At 33.7% G+C, this 20114-nt stretch overlaps 1 protein-coding gene across 2 annotated transcripts in view; it reads right to left on the bottom strand.

The window, feature by feature from the left end:
• The window catches only part of LOC128638591 (myocardin-like), a 58450-nt gene that overhangs the window by 24343 nt on the left and 13993 nt on the right, over positions 1-20114 (bottom strand). For both annotated transcript variants that reach the window (XM_053690640.1, XM_053690641.1), the window contains exons 2-5: positions 5333-5398; positions 4220-4278; positions 3466-3541; positions 2613-2762 (exon numbers count right to left, since the gene is read on the bottom strand). In XM_053690640.1, coding sequence (XP_053546615.1) covers positions 2613-2762; positions 3466-3541; positions 4220-4278; positions 5333-5398 — 351 coding nt within the window. The remainder of the gene's footprint in view (positions 1-2612; positions 2763-3465; positions 3542-4219; positions 4279-5332; positions 5399-20114) is intronic.

The raw sequence follows: 20114 nt of genomic DNA, 5'->3' as shown, positions 1-20114 counted from the left end.
AAAATAAAAAAAGAAATTATCAGATATTTAAACTAATTACACCTAATCTAATAGCCCTTTCAAAATAAAAAAGCCCCCCCAAAATAAAAACTAGCCTAAACTAAACTACCAATAGCCCTTAAAAGGGCCTTTTGCGGGGCATTGTCCCAAAGAAATCAGATCTTTTACCTGTAAAAAAAAAATACAAACAACCCCCAACAGTAAAACCCACCACCCACACAACCCACCCCCCAAATAAAATCCTAACTAAAAAAATCTAAGCTCCCCATTGCCCTGAAAAGGGCATTGTATGGGCATTGCCCTTAAAAGGGCATTTAGCTATTTTCTGCCCAAACCCTAATCTAAAGCTAAAACCCACCCAATAAACTCTTAAAAAAACCTAACACTAACCCCGGAAGATCCACTTACAGTTTTGAAGACCGGACATCCATCCTCGAAGAAGCCGGGAGAAGTCTTTATCCAAGCGGCAAGAAGTCCTCAACGAACCCAGGCGAAGTCTTCAACCAAGCCAGCAGAAGTGGTCCTCCAGACAGGCAGAAGTCTTCATCCAGATGTCATCTTCTATCTTCATCCATCTGGCGCGGAGCTGGTCCATCTTCAAGACATCCAGCGCGGAGCATCCTCTTCAATCGAAGTCTTCTTGCAGAATGAAGGTTTCTTTAAATTACGTCATCCAAGATGGCGTCCCTTGAATAGAATTCTATCGGCCAATCGGAATTAAAGGTGAAAAAATCGTATTGGCTGATGCAATCAGCCAATAGGATTGAGCTTCGATCCTATTGGCTGATCCAATCAGCCAATAGGATTGAGCCTGCATTTTATTGGCTGTTCCAATCAGCCAATAGAATGCGAGCTCAATCCTATTGGCTGATTGCATTAGCCAATAGGATATTTTCACCTTTAATTCTAATTGACTTCTCCCGGCTTCGTTGAGGACTTCTTGCCGCTTGGATGAAGACTTCTCCCGGCTTCATTGAGGATGGATGTCCGGTCTTCAAAACTGTGGGGAGCTTAGGTTTTTTTAGTTAGGATTTTATTTGGGGGGTTGGATGTGTGGGTGGTGGGTTTTACTGTTGGGGGGTTGTTTGTATTTTTACAGGTAAAAGAGCTTATTTATTTGGGGCAATGCCCCGCAAAAGGGCCTTTTAAGGGCTATTGGTAGTTTATTTTAGGCTAGGGGGGGTTTTATTGGGGGGGGGGGCTTTTTTTATTTTGATAGGGCTATTAGATTAGGTGTAATTAGTTTAAATATCTGATAATTTCTTTTTTTATTTTGTGTAATTTAGTGTGTTTTTTTTTGTAATTTAGGTAATTGTATTTAATAAATGTAATTTATTTAATTGTAGTGTAAGGTTAGGTGTTAGTGTAAGACAGGTTAGGTTTTATTTTACAGGTAAATTTGTATTTATTTTAGTTAGGTAGTTAATAACTATTTAGTAACTATTGTACCTAGTTAAAATAAATACAAACTTGCCTGTAAAATAAAAATAAACCCTGATAGCTACAATGTAACTATTAGTTATATTGTAGCTATTTTAGGGTTTATTTTATAGGTAAGTATTTAGTTTTAAATAGGAATTATTTAGTTATTAATAGTATGTTTTATTTAGATTTATTTTAATTATATTAAAGTTAGGGGGTGTTAGGGTTAGATTTAGGGTTAGGTTTAGGGGTTAATATGTTTATTATAGTGGCGGCGATGTCAGAAGCGGCAGATTAGGGGTTAATAAATTAAGTAGGTGGCGGCGATGTTAAGGGCAGCAGATTAGGGGTTAATTATATTTAACTAGTGTTTGTGATGTGGGAGTGCGGTGGTTTAGGGGTTAATATGTTTATTATAGTGGCACCGATGTCTGGGGCGGCAGATTAGGGGCTAAGTATAATGTAGGTGTTGGCGATGTCGGGGCGGCAGATTAGGGGTTAATAAGTGTAAGATTAGGGGTGTTTAGACTCTGGGTTCATGTTAGAGTGTTAGGTGTAAACATAAATTTAGTTTTCCCATAGGAATCAATGGGGCTGCATTACGGAGCTTTACGCTGCTTTATTGCAGGTGTTTTTTCAGCCGGCTCTCCCATTGATGTCTATGGGGAAATCGTGCACAAGCACGTAAAACCAGCTCACCGCAGCTTTCAGCAGCGCTGGTATTGGAGTGCGGTATGGAGCACAATTTTGCTTTACGCTCACTTCTTGCCTGATAATGCCGGGTTTTTGTAAACCTGTAATACCAGTGCTGTAGGGAAGTGAGCGGTGACAATAACGTGCAAGTTAGCACCACACTCCTCATAACGCAAAACTCGTAATCTAGCCGTATGCAATGGGAATAAATTACTCAAGTCCAGACTGGCTATTTTTAGTGAAGAGTGACCATCTAAAAAGACATGCAGCAAACAAGACGTTAATTTGTTCAGAGAACATTCAGACTGTATATTTTTTAATCTTTTGGAAGCTAAAAGGAAAAAAAAACATTTTGCTTTACAAGATTTTTACTGTCCTTTTAAAAGTGTCTTACAATGTCATATCTAAATCATGAACATTTTATTTTAATGTCTATGCTTCTTTAAAAATAAAACAAGCTGTTCAGCACCTTCTATCTAAGAAGAATACTACCTCACCCTTCATTCCATTCTTCATGCCTTGAGCCAAAGGAAGTATATTTTTCTTTACAAGTTCTAATGGTCCAGGCCTGTGAAGGATTTTTTCATTCAAATCTTCAGCCAGCCGAGCCTTTTTCTCTTTAAGTTCTTCAGACTCAACTAATCCTTCTAAATAAAAGAAGAGAGTGCTCTTAGTATCTAGCTTTATATAAATACCAATGGTCTATTAAAAGGGACAGTCTACTCCATAACTGTTATTGTTTAAAAAGATAGATAATCGCTTTTTTTACCCATTCCCCAGTTTTTCATAACCACCACAGTTATATTAATATACTTTTTACCTCTGTGATTAACTTGTATCTAAGCATCTTCTGACAGCCCCCTTATTTCAGTTCTTTTGACAGACAGTTTTTTGACAGCATTTTAGCCAATCAGTGCTGACTCGTATGTAACTTCACAGGAGTGAGCACACTGTTATCTATATGGCACACATGAACTAGAGCTGTCTAGCTGTGGAAAACTGTCAAAATGCACTGAGATAAGAGGTGGCCTTCAAAGGCTTATGAGTTAGCATATGAGCCTACCTAGGTTAAGCTTTCAACTAAGCATACCAATAGAACAAAGCAAATATTGATTCTAAAAGTAAATTGGAAAGTTGTTTAAAATTCCATGCTCTCTCTGGATCATGAAAGTGTAATATTGACAAGACTGTACCTTTAAATGACACCGTCTGGTGTTCAATATATAAAACATGTCTATTTGCCCCAATTCATAACAACAACAAAAGAACTAACACAAAGTTATGCCTCAAAAATATGATTCTTAGTTAATACAACACATAAATCCAAAATGACACAGAATTAAATCCAACCTTCTGAAAAATGCATCTTCACAGCTGCCCCTTTGTGAAGCTTGTTCTGGCCATTGCACTTCATTAAGTCTTCAGTCTGGTACAAATATAAAACATTTCATAAGACAGCTGTCCATAACAAGTGTAACATGTTTATATATCTCTATGTTTTCATGCAGTAGCTCATATGGGACCAACAACAGAAGGGTGTTAGGTTTTTATGATGATGGTCAATACAGCAGTAAATTAGGCTGAGATTTAATACAAAGTTAGGATCCTTCATTACTCCAGACCAGTTACAGATAAGTTCAAGTCATCACTGAAATCCATCTGTACTATGGCCCCAAGCTATAATCTGAAGCAGTAATGGATGACTTCCTAACACATAGGCAGCAGATCAATATTTTAAAAATGTTGAGGGTCGCACATAAATGTATGGCTGTTAAACAAACACATAATATATGTCCCAGTAGCACAAATACAAATTTAGATAAGGTAGCTAGTCTTCCCTCCGTGGGGCTTTTTTGAGGTTTTGTCACCCCAAAGTACATATTTTTAGCATTCTTTTCTCCTGGGGCCACAAACACTATACCACACATTTTTAGTATTCCTTTCTCCTGGGGTCACAAACACTATGCCCAAATTTTTAGTTCAGCTTTTCCAGTGGGGCCACAAAAACTAGTACAGAAGGCAGCATGTAGCCGTCTGGCCAACAGTTGTTCATCCCTGATCTAAAGTAAACCATTCTCAAGCAGAAGGAATGAAAGGAACTTACTTTGTTTTGTCCCATGATGCCATTTTGCTCAGGGAAGTTTGAATGTGTCTTATTGGTTGCTAATGATGTAGGAAAGAGATAAACAGAGATACAAATAGGTTAATTTAAAGGTTAGCCATCTGACTTCAAATATAGACATATTTTATGGGAGGTATTGACTTATACTATTCCGGGTTTTTATGTTCCTATGTATCATACTGTTTGGTTTGGATCCAGGTTTTGCTGGTGTTGGATTTGTGCTTTCTTACTGATTGTTAATATCATAATCTAAAAATAAAATACTCTTCAAATGTTACATCACATTAGCCAAATGTATAATCCAATTTGAATATATGAATGCCTGTTACATGTGTATAAAATGTAGGACACAATGTTTCATATAGTTATGTAGGTTTCTGTCCAGAGAAAGTTTCTATTGGGGGCAAACCATAATGAATAGATAGATAGATAGATAGATAGATAGATACATAGATATAGATAGTAAATGTTGAATACATAATCAATAAACCTGACTGCTAGCTAAACAAATATAATTCTGATTGTTATATTTGATAGAGTGAGGTTTGAGCTACAGTATATTGTTAACTTTTTAAAACATAATGGAATACCTGTAATTTACTGGGCGTGTGAAAAAAAAATGTGTATATATAATAATATATATATATTTATATATATATATATATATAACAGCTTTGAGCAAAATTAATTTATCAACAGATAAAGGAGGTTGAACTAAAAATGTCCAAGATCATGTGATATGCTGATTGAAAGGTGATATCTGATGTAATGACATGCTGCTGGATTAGTTTAATACAAAGAATTAGTGTATTTTACACAGGCACCCAATAACACCAGATAACAGGGTTTAATTAGAAAACATGGCAAAAAAACAGAGTGGAGCATTTTGCATGGTGTTTCTAATGGATTAGAACAGACCACATTGTTTATACTAAAATCATTTTTGATGAGTGCCACTGTTTGGAGTCTGCCACTGAACTTTTATACTTTATGAAAAAGGTCATAAGATTACAAAATAAATAAATAAGATTTAAATAATATATAATGTGTAAAAAATAACCCAAGTCTAATGGTTTAATTAGTTGTAAAACTCACACGGCATCAGGTTGCGCTCGGACATTTGCTCCTGGGAACGTCTATGCTGCATTCTTAGTTGGAGCACTGAAAGAAAAAGAAAACACAACATTTAAAAATCTTTAAAATGAAAGAACAAGTATGTTATAGCTATAATTCACCCTAGCAATCTGTAGCTTCCATATCAGATGATTTACTTATTCAAGTCTTGCATGATATTACCATTGTGATCCCTGAATGTCACAAGACTTTAATGTATCTGTACTGTCAGAAGGTAATGCCTACATACATGATGATAGAATGCCTTTTGTAATACTATAGTAAGAAATTCATGGAATGAGAAGTACCCTCAGATTCTGACCTCATTAAAAAGAGAGAGGATTTGTGGAGGGACATCTTAATTAAAGGGACACTAAACATTGTTTTTTGTTTTGTTTTTTTTATGTTATATACGTTATCTATCTGAAATTCTTTATTGACCCAACAGGTTACTGTTGTTACTTTAGTTGTGTATTTTTTTTATCCATGTAGACACTTATTTGCCCATTATTATTTTTAATTTTTTGTTATACAGTTGTACAACCAACCAGCAGTCCCATTAACAATAAACAGAGCATTTTCTCTCCTCCTATGCTCAAGCTGTATTAATATAGCATAGAAAGATCATATATATGAGGTTTACTTTCCCCTTAAGGAAGTTGATGTTGATGTAACAAAAAAAATGGAACATTAGTGTTTTTTAGTTTTCACCCATATATGAATGTTATATAGTTGATAAAAAAAATGTTATTTTTTGCAATAAAAACAATAACTTATTAAGTATTCGGATACACAATAGTTACTATGACATACTACTATTTTTTAGGTTCATGGTCCAGCAGCAATTCACTGTATTTACAGAGATGATAGTTCCAACCACATACGTAGAACTAGCGGTGTGCTATCTACTAGTACTAATAATATATTCACTAATTATATGGGAGAATATAAAGGGACAAAGACTTCTAAAATATGATCATGCATTAAAAAAAAGAACATTAAACATGTTGAAACTATTTTTATTTATATATTTTGATAAAAAGTTTGTTATAAGTATTTATTTTGATTTTCAAGATAAAAGGAAGTGTAACAGGGCCTTAAGGCTTGATTGCTCATTGGCTGATAAGTAGAACTCATCCAGTTTTATTGTTTGACAGCGACCTTGTAACCATAATTTTTTTTTCTGGACTTCAAAATACCAGTGCACATTTGCGTGCGCTGGTATTACGAGTGGAACGCAAATATAGCACTCACGAAAGCGCAATTTTGCGCTCCGCTCGTAATCTGGCCCAAAATTTCCCTAAATAAACTGCTGAATATGCTTCATAGAACCATCTATGAATTGGGGAGATTTGTATCACATTCAATAAGAATTTCTATTACCTTAAAATGTTGCTTTTTCATTAAAGTTTTTAATTACAGTTGATTTTTTTTTTTAATTGAATGCCTACTATTTGGTAAAATCAAACATACCTTTCTATTAATTGTATTCCAAAAGCAATGCATAGTCAATATGATATAATTTGTTTTTGTTTTTAATAGATTTAGTTGCATGTTTTTGTTTGATTTTTGTTTTTTTTGTTTGTTTTTTTTTGTTTTTTTAAAGAATGGTAACATAATAAATATCTGTTTGGAATAAAACCCCATTCCTGTTTTTATGTAATGTTTAATCTCCATGAGCTACAATCAGTATAATCACAATATGGTTTACAAATGTATAATGGAATATTACTTTAAACTGTACCATTTCTGGACCTTAATACATGAGAAGCCAAATGTTCTCCAAGCCCCCTTTCCCACCACAGCCTGTGTTAGATTTCAGCTGAGAATTTTTCTGAGGTCCTGGGATGACACGAGAGGCCGAGGAGATGTGGGTCATGTTCTATATCAGTGTAGTTTCATGCCCCCACAGTTGTCTCTGCCCAATGTTTGTGCTGAGCAGCTGAATGATTTTGAGTGAAGGCTATTCTATTTATTCCAGTAATATGAGATTACATATCTGTTAACCCCCCTCATTTCTCATACTCCCTTTATCCAAAACATACATCATAACAAGCAAAATAATGGTACAGTGTACTCCTTTATACATACATTGAGAATATATCTTGATCTTTTTAATATTATCTTATTTTATAGTACCTGTTATATATGATTTTCACTATGTACCTTTCCTTTTAACACATTTATTATAGGCTTAAAGTTTTGAGTAAATAAGGATCAATATTTTAAAGGGAAATGGAACCCAAAAATGTTCTTTTGTGATTCAGACAGAGCATACAATTTTCAAAAAGTTTCCAATTTACTTCTTTTATCAAATTTCCTTCGTTCTTATTGTATTTTTATTGTTGTTAAATAGATACCTCGGTAGGTGTCTGGAGCACTACATGGTAGGAAATAGTGCTGTCATCTAGTGTTCTTGTAATTAAATAACATTCTTGCAAAACTTCTGCTATATAGTGCTCCAGATGTTCTTTTTAGATTAAAGGGAAAATATATATTTTTTAGTATGGTGCCCACACTGATCTGAAGCACTTGTATGACAGCAGTTTTGCAAGAATGTTTTTAACAAAGTTATACATTGCAAGAGCACTAGATGGCAATAGAGTTTACACAAACTGCTGCAATATATAGTGCTCCAGGCACATGGTATCTATCTACCATGAGAACAAAATAAATTTGTAAAACTGAAAAAAAAATTCTAAAACTTTAATTCAATAAAAAAGTACTACTACATATATCTGAAACACTGTGTTAATATGGCTGATCAAAACTCTACTCAATACACAAGTGTATTTACAGGAAAATATGTATACTTAGTGTGGGAGATCCTTTCTCATGGAAAAGGTTTGTTTCTGAAATGCTAATTCGGCATTACTCTAGATCAGACTTTGGATGTTAGAGTCAGACCAAGTTTTAACAAGACTTTTCTAGACAGTGGTTTACAGCTTTCATTATAATAGATTCCATCCAGAAACTGTCATGTAGATCTGGACCTCATGAATTAACAGCAAAAGATAATAATTATACAGGAGACACTGAAATGTGTCATTATTGGGTGTAAATTTATTGGCAGATTAAATTTCATTCAAGAATCATGCCCATATGAAATTTAATTGAGTGAATATGCTTCTCTGCTGAATTTAGTTTCTCATCCCAGACACATTTTAAGATTTAATGTGCTTAAGGTGTCTAAAATGTCTTTCTATATTTAGAAGATACTACCCTTTAATTCTTCCTGACTGTGTAAGATACAGTGTCTAACTTTTCCTCATAGACAAGGTAGTAAATCATAAAGGGCTAGATTACTAGTATGTTAGCAATATTGAAATATCGAACTTGCATGGGTATTACAAGTTGAAAGTAAATGCAACAACACGAGTGCAAACTAGATTTGCAGTAGTCGAGTTGGCGCGTCTGAAAAGGGTTAGGGCTAAATAAAAAGTTGCACCAAACACAACTTCTTTGTAATGAACACTGGAATGTAAAGTATGAATAAATATCTTACGTTAAGTTTAGTTTGTTTAATGTGCATCTGGTTAGCATGTGAGCGATAAGTGTTAGTTTTTTTCAGTTTTCGCACAGCATTGAAGTCTATGGATAGAGGAAGTTTACGCGGTCACAATATCTGAAGTCCTTTCGTTTGCGCATAAACCATTTACTTTTAACTTGTAACACGTGCGCTAACCCATGGTGTTTCTGCATGAGCCAAAGCACTAAATAGTGCACCTTAAAATAATTCTTGTTGGGTTAGTGCACAAGAAGAATTAGTATACTCCTGTCGGACAACATGAGTTATATTAAGGTGCGTTATGTATTTATTATATATAAAATATTGAAAAATATTAATAATTATTTTAGATGTACTAAAATATTCTAAAAAAATACATAGAATATATATGTATATTTTACAGTTTCTCTCACAATTCTTAATAATTATTCTTAACATTTTTTCAATATTTTATATTTAATATTTAGGTAACGGGCCTTTAGATAACTAATTCTTCATGTGCACTAACCCGAGACCACAAAAGACCTAAAGCTTGCACTCTGAAAAATGTATATATAGATATAGAAATATTTATTTAAAATAAAAATGATCCTGTATGTGAAGAACATTGAAATGTGAAATATTAATAACTCCTGTTGGGTTAGCACACGAGCGAAAAGTGTTTGTTTTTTTCTTCTGCGCTCTCCATTAAAGTCGATAGGGAGAATAACCCAGTCACGATATCCAAAGTCCTAAAGTTAGTTCACGTCAGGTTTCGCTTGCATGCAAAAGTTTAACTTTTAACTTGTAGTACGCGCACAAAATCTTTACTTCTAGCAGAGTTAACGCTCATGCGAAAGCACTAAATCTCACGCCACCTGTAATCTGGCCCATAATACGTGTTGTAAATCTATTGCTAGATGTTTAAATAAAAGGTAAAACTATCTGAGTGCATTTGTATATGCAGCAACACAAAACAACCATTCATTTAAAGGAATATGAAACACAAAAATGTTCTTTCATGATGCAGAGCACACATTTTTTTTAAAAAAATTCCAGTTTACTTTTATTATCAATTTTGGTGGTATGCTTTGCTTAATGAGTTGCAATGCTTTACTGGGAGCTAGCTGAACACATTGGTAAGCCAATGACAAGAGTCCTATATGTGCAGCCACCAATCAGCAGCTATCTCCCACAGTCTGACCCTACCTAGGTATGCTTTTCAACAAAAGATACCAAGACAACTAAGCAAATTAGAAAACCTAAGTAAACTGGAAAGTTGTTTAAAAATATATGATGTATCTAAATCATGAAGAGAAAAACATGTGGGTTCATGTCCAATTAAGGTCTCACCTCATGGTCTAGTTCACTGTTCTCCAACATCCTCTACTTGATAGCTTCAAACAACAGTCTGCCAAAGAGGAAGCTACTGATGATTTTGCTGACCAGAATGTAAAGAAAGTAAATCTCCCTTTTCATATATAATGGCAACACCACAAATTAGTTTAAGGAGATACTAAAGTCAAAATTAAACATGATTCAGAAAGAACATACAGTTTTACTTCCTTTACTAAATGTTGTACACTGTTTTTTATTAACACACTTTCTGAGGCAAAAGCTCCTACTGAGCAACAGCACAGGTTCTCATTATATATGTATACTAGTCTGTGATTGGCTGATGGTTGTCACATGATATAGTGGGTCAGCAAATGGGGGGAAATAAATTTGCCAGAAAAAAAATCTACTGCCTATTTGAAATGCAGAACGTTATATTGCATTGTCTTTTTATTATGCACTTTTTAATTATGCAATTCTATTGTATTTAATGGTCATTTAAGGTTATTCATAACATTAATCTATTCTCTGCCATATACATTAATTTAACAAATGGTGTTTACCTGTTAATCATCTAACTTGTCACATCTCAAATACTGCAACTCTATACACTTTGGCCTAACACTTGGCCTAACACTTTGGCCTAACACACCTGCTGTTTCCCACACATCAATTTTAAATGTTACTGTCTGACATATTCACCCATCAGTAATCTTCTGCAACTTATTTGTGCCAATTCTTTAAATGTTTACCAAAATACTCTCTCTTACCTATAGAGACCTCTATAAAATTCCACATTTAATTATTGTCCCCCCAAATACTCTCATAAAGTGACCCTTTTTATTGGCCATGATTTATGTCATTCATGATTGACACTAAATTGTGAAAATGACTAATTCTTCTGGTTTGCCCATACTTTCATCTGAAATACAGTTTTCAACCAATATTGAACAAGCTTTCCTCTAATCATTGTTTCTCTACCTCTTAATTTCAAATGACTATACTATGCTTACTTTTAACTTCATAGTTAATTTTAAGATAAATCTTTATTCATCAAAAACACAGTCAAATTAAGTAGGCAAATTAAGTTTATCACTATTTTCTGGTGCTATACCAGTTTCCCCATGTGTTTACACTGTATTAAATCCAGTAACCCACATGTAATCATATTCATTTCAGTAATTGTGGGGCAAATATCTCTTTTTCGGAAATAACTCTGCAGCTATGATCCCCAAACTAAAGGATAGGATAAGCTTAAAGCCAAAGACAGTCTTAAAATATTTCAACTTTTTAATACACATTTAAAAACCTGTTTAAAAATGTTACCTATCCCATCTCATTGATAAAAAAAAAAAAAAAGATACAAGCTCACTAAAATAAAAATTGACAATTGGGTTAAAAAATGCAAAAACAGATGTTTCTTGCACAATCATCAACCAGTAAAATAGCTGCAGGGTACAAAATATGGGTAACAAAATGGATCACTAATGAAATAAGGTTTGAATGCAGAGCCACATAAAATCCCTACTTTTCTTATCAAGTTCAATAAGCAAGATCAATCTTCAATGATGTAAGGACAGAAGAACTAGACTGACAATATATGCAGCAGTTTTAACAAGCAAAAGCAGCTGATCCAAATGACAAAATTAAGGTAGAGGAGCTATTCGTAGACAATTTAATACATTCCAGCAGGTAAATGGATCACGGCAAACACAATAAAGGGGAGACAATTTTACAGTACAATATTCCCGTTATGTGTAAAACTTGTACAAAGCTGTTTTATACATATGTTCTTGGCTTTCTGCAATTCATTACAAGACTATTTATGCTCAAACACAAGATAAACTATACAAAAGCAAACAATGAATGTGCAAGATTATATACAAATGAACCGTCTGAGTCTCAAGGCATATATGTAGTAAAACTCTTGCAGCTTTATTAGAAACAAATTTTCATCAACAGGATAAGTAGATAGATTCTCCTTTAAAAACAGATATATTTCATAAGATCAGCTGGAGCAGTACTGTCTTACGCGTTTCGGCTTGATATCAGCCTTACTCATAGACATACATTAGCAAGACCACTAGATGGCAGCACTATTTCCTGTCATGTAGTGCTGCAAACATGTGCACACTACCTATCTGAATATCTCTTTAACAAAAAATAACAGGAGAATGATGCAAATGTAATAAAATAAGTAAATTGGAAACTTTTTTAAAATTTTATTCTTTATCTGAATCATTAAATCATTTTTTGGGTTTCATGCCCCTTTAATATAAGTTATGTCTGTGTAGGGCTACATGAAGCAACCATTAGGCTACTTTATTACATTATAAAACCTGTTGGAATTTTACAAATAAAGGATAATATATAACACAGTTCCCTATACTTCACAAAAACTAAAATGGTCCCTCTAAGGCTCACCAATTCATATGATATTCCAAGGGGCCTATACAGAATGAACAAATTACCATAGTTTGTTTTGAAGATACACTACCTAAAATATTATAGGATTAATGTATAAAATGTAAATAAGTGTATAATATATATGCAACATTTAATTAATTTGTCAATTTAAAGGACATAGAGGTATAAAAGTGGTCTAATGTGAGTATTGTATTATTGCGCTATTGCTTGCACATCACTGCAAATTGATTAAACACATAATTAAAGCCAGCTCCAGAGCAAAAATGCACTACTGGGAGCTGAAAACAACGGACAAGCCAATTGAAAAAGAAATATGTGTGAGCACACCAATCAACAGCTAGCTCCCAGTAGTGCAGCTCCTAAGCCTACCTAGGTATGATATGCAAAGAGCAAAGTACTTTTTATAAAAGTAGTAAAATGAAAAGTATCTTAAAAATGACATGCTCTATCCGAACCATGAAATTTTAACATTGGCTGTCATGTTCCTTTAAAGGGACATGAAACGCAAAATGTTTCTTTCCTGATTCTGATGGAGACTACAATTTTAAAACAAGTTTCCAATTTACTTCTATTATTTAATTTGCTTTCTTCTCTTGTTATCTTTTTGCTGAAAGGTTTATCTATGAAAGATCAGGAGCAGCAAAGAACCTAGGTTCTAGTTGCTGATTGGTGGATGCATATATATATATATATATATTTCTATATATATACTGATTGTCATTGGCTCACGCATGTGTTCAGTCAGCAACCAGAAGTGCATTGCTGCTCATTCAACAAAGCATACCAAGAGAACGAAGACAATTTGTTAATAGGAGTAAATTAGAAAGCTGCTTAAAATTTCCTGCTTTATCTGAATCATGAAAGAAAAATTTTGGGTTTCATGTCCCTTTAAGCTTGGTGAGTATTAAAGTGAGGAAAGTCCATCACCAAATAAAGACAATACTTAATTGCTTAAAGGGATATGAAACCCCACATTTTTCTTTCATGATTCAAATAGAGCAGGAAATTCTAAACAGCTTTCTGATTTACTTCTATTATTTTTTTTTTTACTCTTAGTATCTTTTGCTGAAAAGCAGGGACATATGCTTAGGATCCAGCCCATTTCTGGAGCACTATCTGGCAGTAGTTTTGAAATAATGTTATCCATTTGCAAGGGCACTAGATGGCAGCACTATTTCCTGACATGTAGTGCATCAGACATATACCTAGGTATCTCTTCAACAAACAATACCATGGGAACGAAGCAAATTTTATAAAATAATTAAATTGTAAACATTTTCAAAATGATATGCTCTGTCTGAATCCCAAAATAAAATTTGAGTTTCATATCCCCTTAATACTTAAAGGGACATTAAACCCACATTTTTTCTTTCATGATTCAGAAAGAGCATGTGCTTTTAAACAACTTTCTAATTTACTTCTATTATCTAATTTGCTTCATTCTCTTGATATCCTTTGCTGAAAAGCATATCTAGATAGCATCAGTAGCTGCTGATTGGTTACTGCACATAGATGCTTTGTGTGATTGGCTCACCTATGTGCATTACTATATCTTCAACAAAGGATATCTAAAGAATGAAGCCAATTAGATAATAGAAGTAAATTGGAAAGTTGTTTAAAATTGTATTCTCTACCTGAATCATGACAGAAACATTTTGGGTTTAGTGTCCCTTTAAAGCTTAAAAAAACAGCATTTCCTCTGCATTTTGATAAAAGTGGATGGGGCATGCTAACAAGCACATAGTGTATGTATCCTCTGAAATCTGAAAATCATCATTTATATAATAATCACCATCCTTTGTATTGTACCCAAAATGAATAATATTTTGTAACAGCAGTGAATAGGGTGGAACAAATGTTTGCTATAGATCTTGCCAGAGATGCCAGAAACTTGGACAAGCCCTTTCTAATATTATAAATATTAGGAGTTTAATTCTGTACTGGTATGTAAAGGGGATCCTGGCTAATCCACTGCAGAGAGGAAGAAAAAAAGTCTGTGAAAAAAAAAAACTTCACTGAGGTAATTTTGCTGTCTTCAGTTGCAGCCAAGTCAGGATTTACACAGATTTGATGGCACAGGTGCCAGTGAGTGATTGACAGGCCCAAGCTGCAACTGTCCTCTGCAAAGATGACATCACCAGACAGTCAGGGACAGAAGGGAGGTGAAAGAGGATACATTAGAAAATGGATGGTGATTGGAATACATAATATGTATCTACATTATATATATAAAAAATATATATATAACGTATATATATATATAAATATATATATATATATATATATATGTGTATTGTATATATGTGTGTGTGTGCAGATTGGTTTAGCCGTATATATATATATTTATATATATATGTGTGTGTGTGTGTGTAGATTGCTTTAGCCATATATATACTATATATATACTATATATATACTATATATATATATATATCCTCTTGATTGCCAGAGAAATTTGGAACATACTATGTGCATCTCTAGAGTCCAGAAGTTTAATTCTACATTGTTATGTGGATTTTTAATCCATTTTTGCATTATTTTTACCTTTTCTGTATTATTGCTATGATAATTATTTTCATTTTGAATTATCTGTAAAGCACAATTACCATATTCTGCGGGACAATGACAATGGGCGATGGCATAATTGCTTAATATTTCTGAAAACCCAGTTGCACAGACTGTAAAGAGATGCAATCCTATGATGTTTTCCTCTGTGATGAACAACACATTTACATACTAAAGACAGTGACTGAAATAAATAACGTGTCAAATAATTTTAATATGTGAAATTCTCAAGCATGACTTCAATTTCTCATTTTACTTATCCCCCGGGTCTGAAAATCCACAAATGTGTAAGGATAATTTGATGCAAATAAAGATACATATTTTGAATACATGTATGTGTGCACCGCCATCGTGTCATTAAGAACTTCTTCGAAAAGGTGTAATAAAGTTTTAGTGAAAACTAAATAATGTAAGTTGCTTATTGAGCACATATGTTGACAGCCTAAGGGATTTTAATATTTATTACTCTAAATGAGTATACTCTTTAGATATGAAAAATAAAATGATGTGTATAGGTTTACTACAGTGCGTATTCACTAAAGTTTATAGATGATCTTGTAGATTATAGAGAGTAGTCTCTATGCACTTGGATTTAAAGGGACAGTAAACATGCAAGATCTGTTGAAGGTCAACACTTATTTCTAAAACTAACAAAATAGTTTGTGTCATTTTGCTTTAAGTTCAATTTCCTGGTTAACAAGTACTGTAAGCTTTTTCACTAATTCATACTAATTGCACCAGGTGATCTGTAGAATCTAGTTAACACATAGGTGACACAATACCACCCTAAGTTAAGCAATAAAGTTGAATGACAGTTGTCGAGTGACAATTTCAGTGATGTGCAAATACAAAACATTTAGTGTTAAAGCATCAAATGTGAAGTATTTTGTATGCCTTGATGTATTTTGTTCGTGTTAGTATTTTTACTTTTTTATTTAAATGGACATAAAAATCTGTTTTTATTTGGTGCATTTTAAAAAGGATATTTAATTATTTATGTGAGTGGCCCCTGTCGGCCAATGAGGCTTTCGAATAATACAATTATGCACAAATATACATTTCCTGATTCCTGTTAAGTTTCATTATTACTGTAAACATCTTTAACTTAATCTCTCTCATATAAAAAAATATTTGATCCTGTTTGTTTTTCTCTTTTTGATACACGTTAGAAAATAACTAACTAGCATTTGAGCAACATTTATACATATACAAATAAAGTATGATTTTAAGGTTTAAATGTGATAATTAAAGGGATTCTAAACCCACATTCTTTTCTTTCATAATTCATACAGAGCATGAAATTTTAAGCAACTTTCTAATTTACTCCTATAATCAATTTTTCTTCGTTCTCTTGCTATCTTTATTTAAAAAGCAGGAATGTACATCTTAGCAGCCCATTTTAGGTTCAGCACTATGGATAGCGTTTACTTATTGATGGCTGACATTTAGCCACCAATAAGCAAGCATAACCCAGGTTCTCAACCAAAAATGGGCCGCCATCTATGCATCATATTCCAGCTTTTTAAATAAAGATAGCAAGAGAATGAAGAACATTTTATAAAAGGAGTAAATTACAAAGTTGCTTAAAATTGCATGCTCTACCTGAATCATGAAAGAAAAAAAATTGGGTTTAGTGTCCCTTTAAGCTGTGATATGGCAAAGCTGAAGCCCCTTTTTAGCAGCCAATAGGTTAAGATTTTAAGACGTGCCAGGTAATTTACTAGCATTTCCTGTTTTTTATTGTTTTTCTTTTTTTAATCCTCTGAGCTTTTGCTTGTAAATCAAGATTTGATATATTTTCTTTGGGCTAAAATGAATTAAAAGTACAGATCCAAGTGTTTGTGTCACCTCTATTGAGTTTACATTTTATGAAAAACTTGAGAAGTTTAGAACTCTTAGATTTAATTCTGCATCCCAGTAAATGAAAAACATTACTAGTAATAGGATTAGCAAGCTTCTTTCTAAACAAATGTGAAGGTGTGAAGAGCAATGGATGATCAAGCATTTCATTAACATGCTGCTTAAAGGGACACTGAACCCAATTTTGTTCTTTCGTGATTCAGATAGAGCAGGCACATCTAAGCAACTTTCTAATTTACTCCTATTATCATTTTTTCTTCGTTCTCTTGCTTTCGTTATTTGAAAAAGAAGGCATCTAAGCTATTTTTTGGTTCAGGACCATGGAAAGCACTTTATGAATTTATCCACCAATCAGCAAGAACAACACAGTGTGTTCACCAAAAATGGGCCGGCATCTAAACTTTCATTCTTGCATTTCATATAAAGATACCAAGAGAATGAAGAAAATTTGATAATAAGAGTAAATTAGAAAGTTGCTTAAAATTGCATGCTCTATCTGATTCACGAAAGAAAAAAATTGGGTTCAGTGTCCCTTTATTTCATGGAACAATATTTTTTTTCTTAATTAAAATTAGTTCTTTCAAATGCCATATATAAAAAATGATGTATACTGTATGCCTTTAAATTAGGGGCAGCTTCACTACAGCACTGGGCCTAGGGTTGCCACCTAAGCCATGGTTCCCTGGACACTTATAAGTTACACATGCTGCAGGGTGTTCAGGGAGGAACATGTATTCTGTTTCTGGACAACACTATTCATGTTCCTCCCTGCACGCCCTGCAGCATGTGTAACTTATAAGTGTCCAGGGAACCATGGCAACCATACCAGGGCACTTCTATTTAGATACAAATTAAAAGTAAACTATGATTAGGTAATTCAGCATATGAATTTGTATAAAATAAATAACCATATTCTCCATTCTTCAAATTAAAAGTATTTATTTTGATTATAAATCTAATTTATCTATGGCCATATTTTATGTATAATAATACTCATTGCCTTATAACAACAACACAACAACCTTTCATGAGCACAGGTGAAATAATCAGCAGATGGGTGGACTGGAGTTGAGAAAGACTGGTGTAAAGGAGCGCACCTCCGTACGCCTAACAAATTATTTTGGTTTATTCAGGACTGGTACATGTATTTAAAAAATCAAACAAAAAAAGCTAATACCTTTTAAAACGCTTTCTTTTACACAGTCATTTTAGGTACATTGTAAAGGGTTATACAACCCAAAAAAATTATTTAATGATTAAGACAGAGCATGGGGTTTTAAAACAACGTTTACATTTACTTTTATTATCTTTGTTTCATTGATTATCTTGGTATCAGTTGTAGAAAAGCATACCTAGGTAGGCTCTAGAGTAACAATGCACTACTGGGAGCTAGCTGCTAATTGGTGGCTGCAAATATATGGATCCTGTCAATGGCTCACTGATGTGATCAGTTACCTGCTGTCTCCAGGTAGAGCATTGCTGCTCCTTCAACAGAATATACCAAGAAATTTAAACAAATTTGGTAACAGAATTAGACTGGAAAGTTGTTTATAAATGTATGCTCTATCTGAATCCTGAAATACATTTTTTGGGTGTTGCGTCCCTTTAAACTATACTACTACAACAAATGTATCATGGTGTTGATTGTGTATAATAAGCTATAAATGTGTTTACAGATATTAATTACAGATATCACTGGTTATAAATGCAGAAGTGTGGGAAATGTTCAAATCTTAGTGTTGAACGAGAACAACCTTAGTAGCTCAGAGCTTACTTCTGTCCAACCCACAGAATATTGCTAATAATCCTTTCTACAACCCTGACAATGCAGTGTTTTCATCAATTTATATAGTTTGTGGCCTCTATGGCTTCTTTGTAAGCTTAAAGTAAAGGTCGATTTGGATGAATAAGTGCCCGGTTTTTAATAAACCTATTAAAAACAAGGGCACTTTAATTCATCAAAATGTACATTTCACTCCTTTTCTTCAAAAACGTACCTTTTAATCCTGACAGCCGCTGCAGCGCTTCCTCCGCACGTCGCAAGCCCTCTTCACAGGTCCAAAATGACGAATCCGGCCTTCTTCCAATAACGGCGTTGCATCAGGCCATGATCCCCCCTGGGAGGAAAGTCGTGATTGGAGGAAGCCGGATTCGTCATTTCTGATGAAAGAAGAGGTTTTGGATGGCTGGGGGAATCGCTGGAGCGACTTTCAGGATTAAAAGGTAAGTTTTTGAAGAAAAGGAGTGAAATGTCAATTTTGATGAATTAAAGTGCCCTTATTTTTAATAGGTTTATTAAAAACCGGCACTAATTCATCCAAATTGACCTTCACTTTAATTCAGAGAAACAATAAAGATTTATATATTGAAATAATGCCTTCCAATTCATATATCACCATTTGAAGCTGATTTGGAGAGATACCTCGTTGTTAATACATCTCCATAGGATATGGTAGTAATTTAAATCTAGGGATTTTATATCTGCCTTATCGTTTGGAACTGAAATAATCACACAATTTCAGCAGTTATTTGTGTATAACTCGCCAACTTGCTAAAAGAAAAGTATAACTGGCTTTTATTGATTCAATGTGCAGAGTATTGCAATATTGCCTTTGACTCACCAGGTATAATGGATTTCTGCAATAAGTTGTTAAATATATCTCCTAATAATTTATAAGTAATGGCATTGGATCATATTCAACCTTAATTACTAGAACCATTTCTATTAGGTCAGAGTCCTCATACCACAAGTCTTGGATTTCATGATAGCTCCACCATGTGTGCAAAAGCCTCAGCTCCAACTTCAGCACATCCCACCCAACATACACAGGAGACAACTTTGACACTATAACATAGCAGGACCTCTATAGCATATGGTTCCACATTTACATTTTGAGGCACACCCTGAGCTTATTTTCCCCATTTTTCTGTTCAGCTTAATCAGAACCCTCTATAAACTCAATAAACCCATACTCTTCAGAGACATTAACACAGTAGGATTTACTGTTAGATTAGAAGTATCTACCTATGTTGTCATTTTGAAGTGGGACACCTTTTCTGATACTTTTTATGTATATCATATAATACATA

This window comes from Bombina bombina, chromosome 8 (assembly GCF_027579735.1).
Source record: "Bombina bombina isolate aBomBom1 chromosome 8, aBomBom1.pri, whole genome shotgun sequence".
Classification (NCBI taxonomy): domain Eukaryota; kingdom Metazoa; phylum Chordata; class Amphibia; order Anura; family Bombinatoridae; genus Bombina; species Bombina bombina.
Note: the sequence above shows the minus strand (reverse complement) of the source record. Positions and strands in the feature narration are given on the sequence as shown.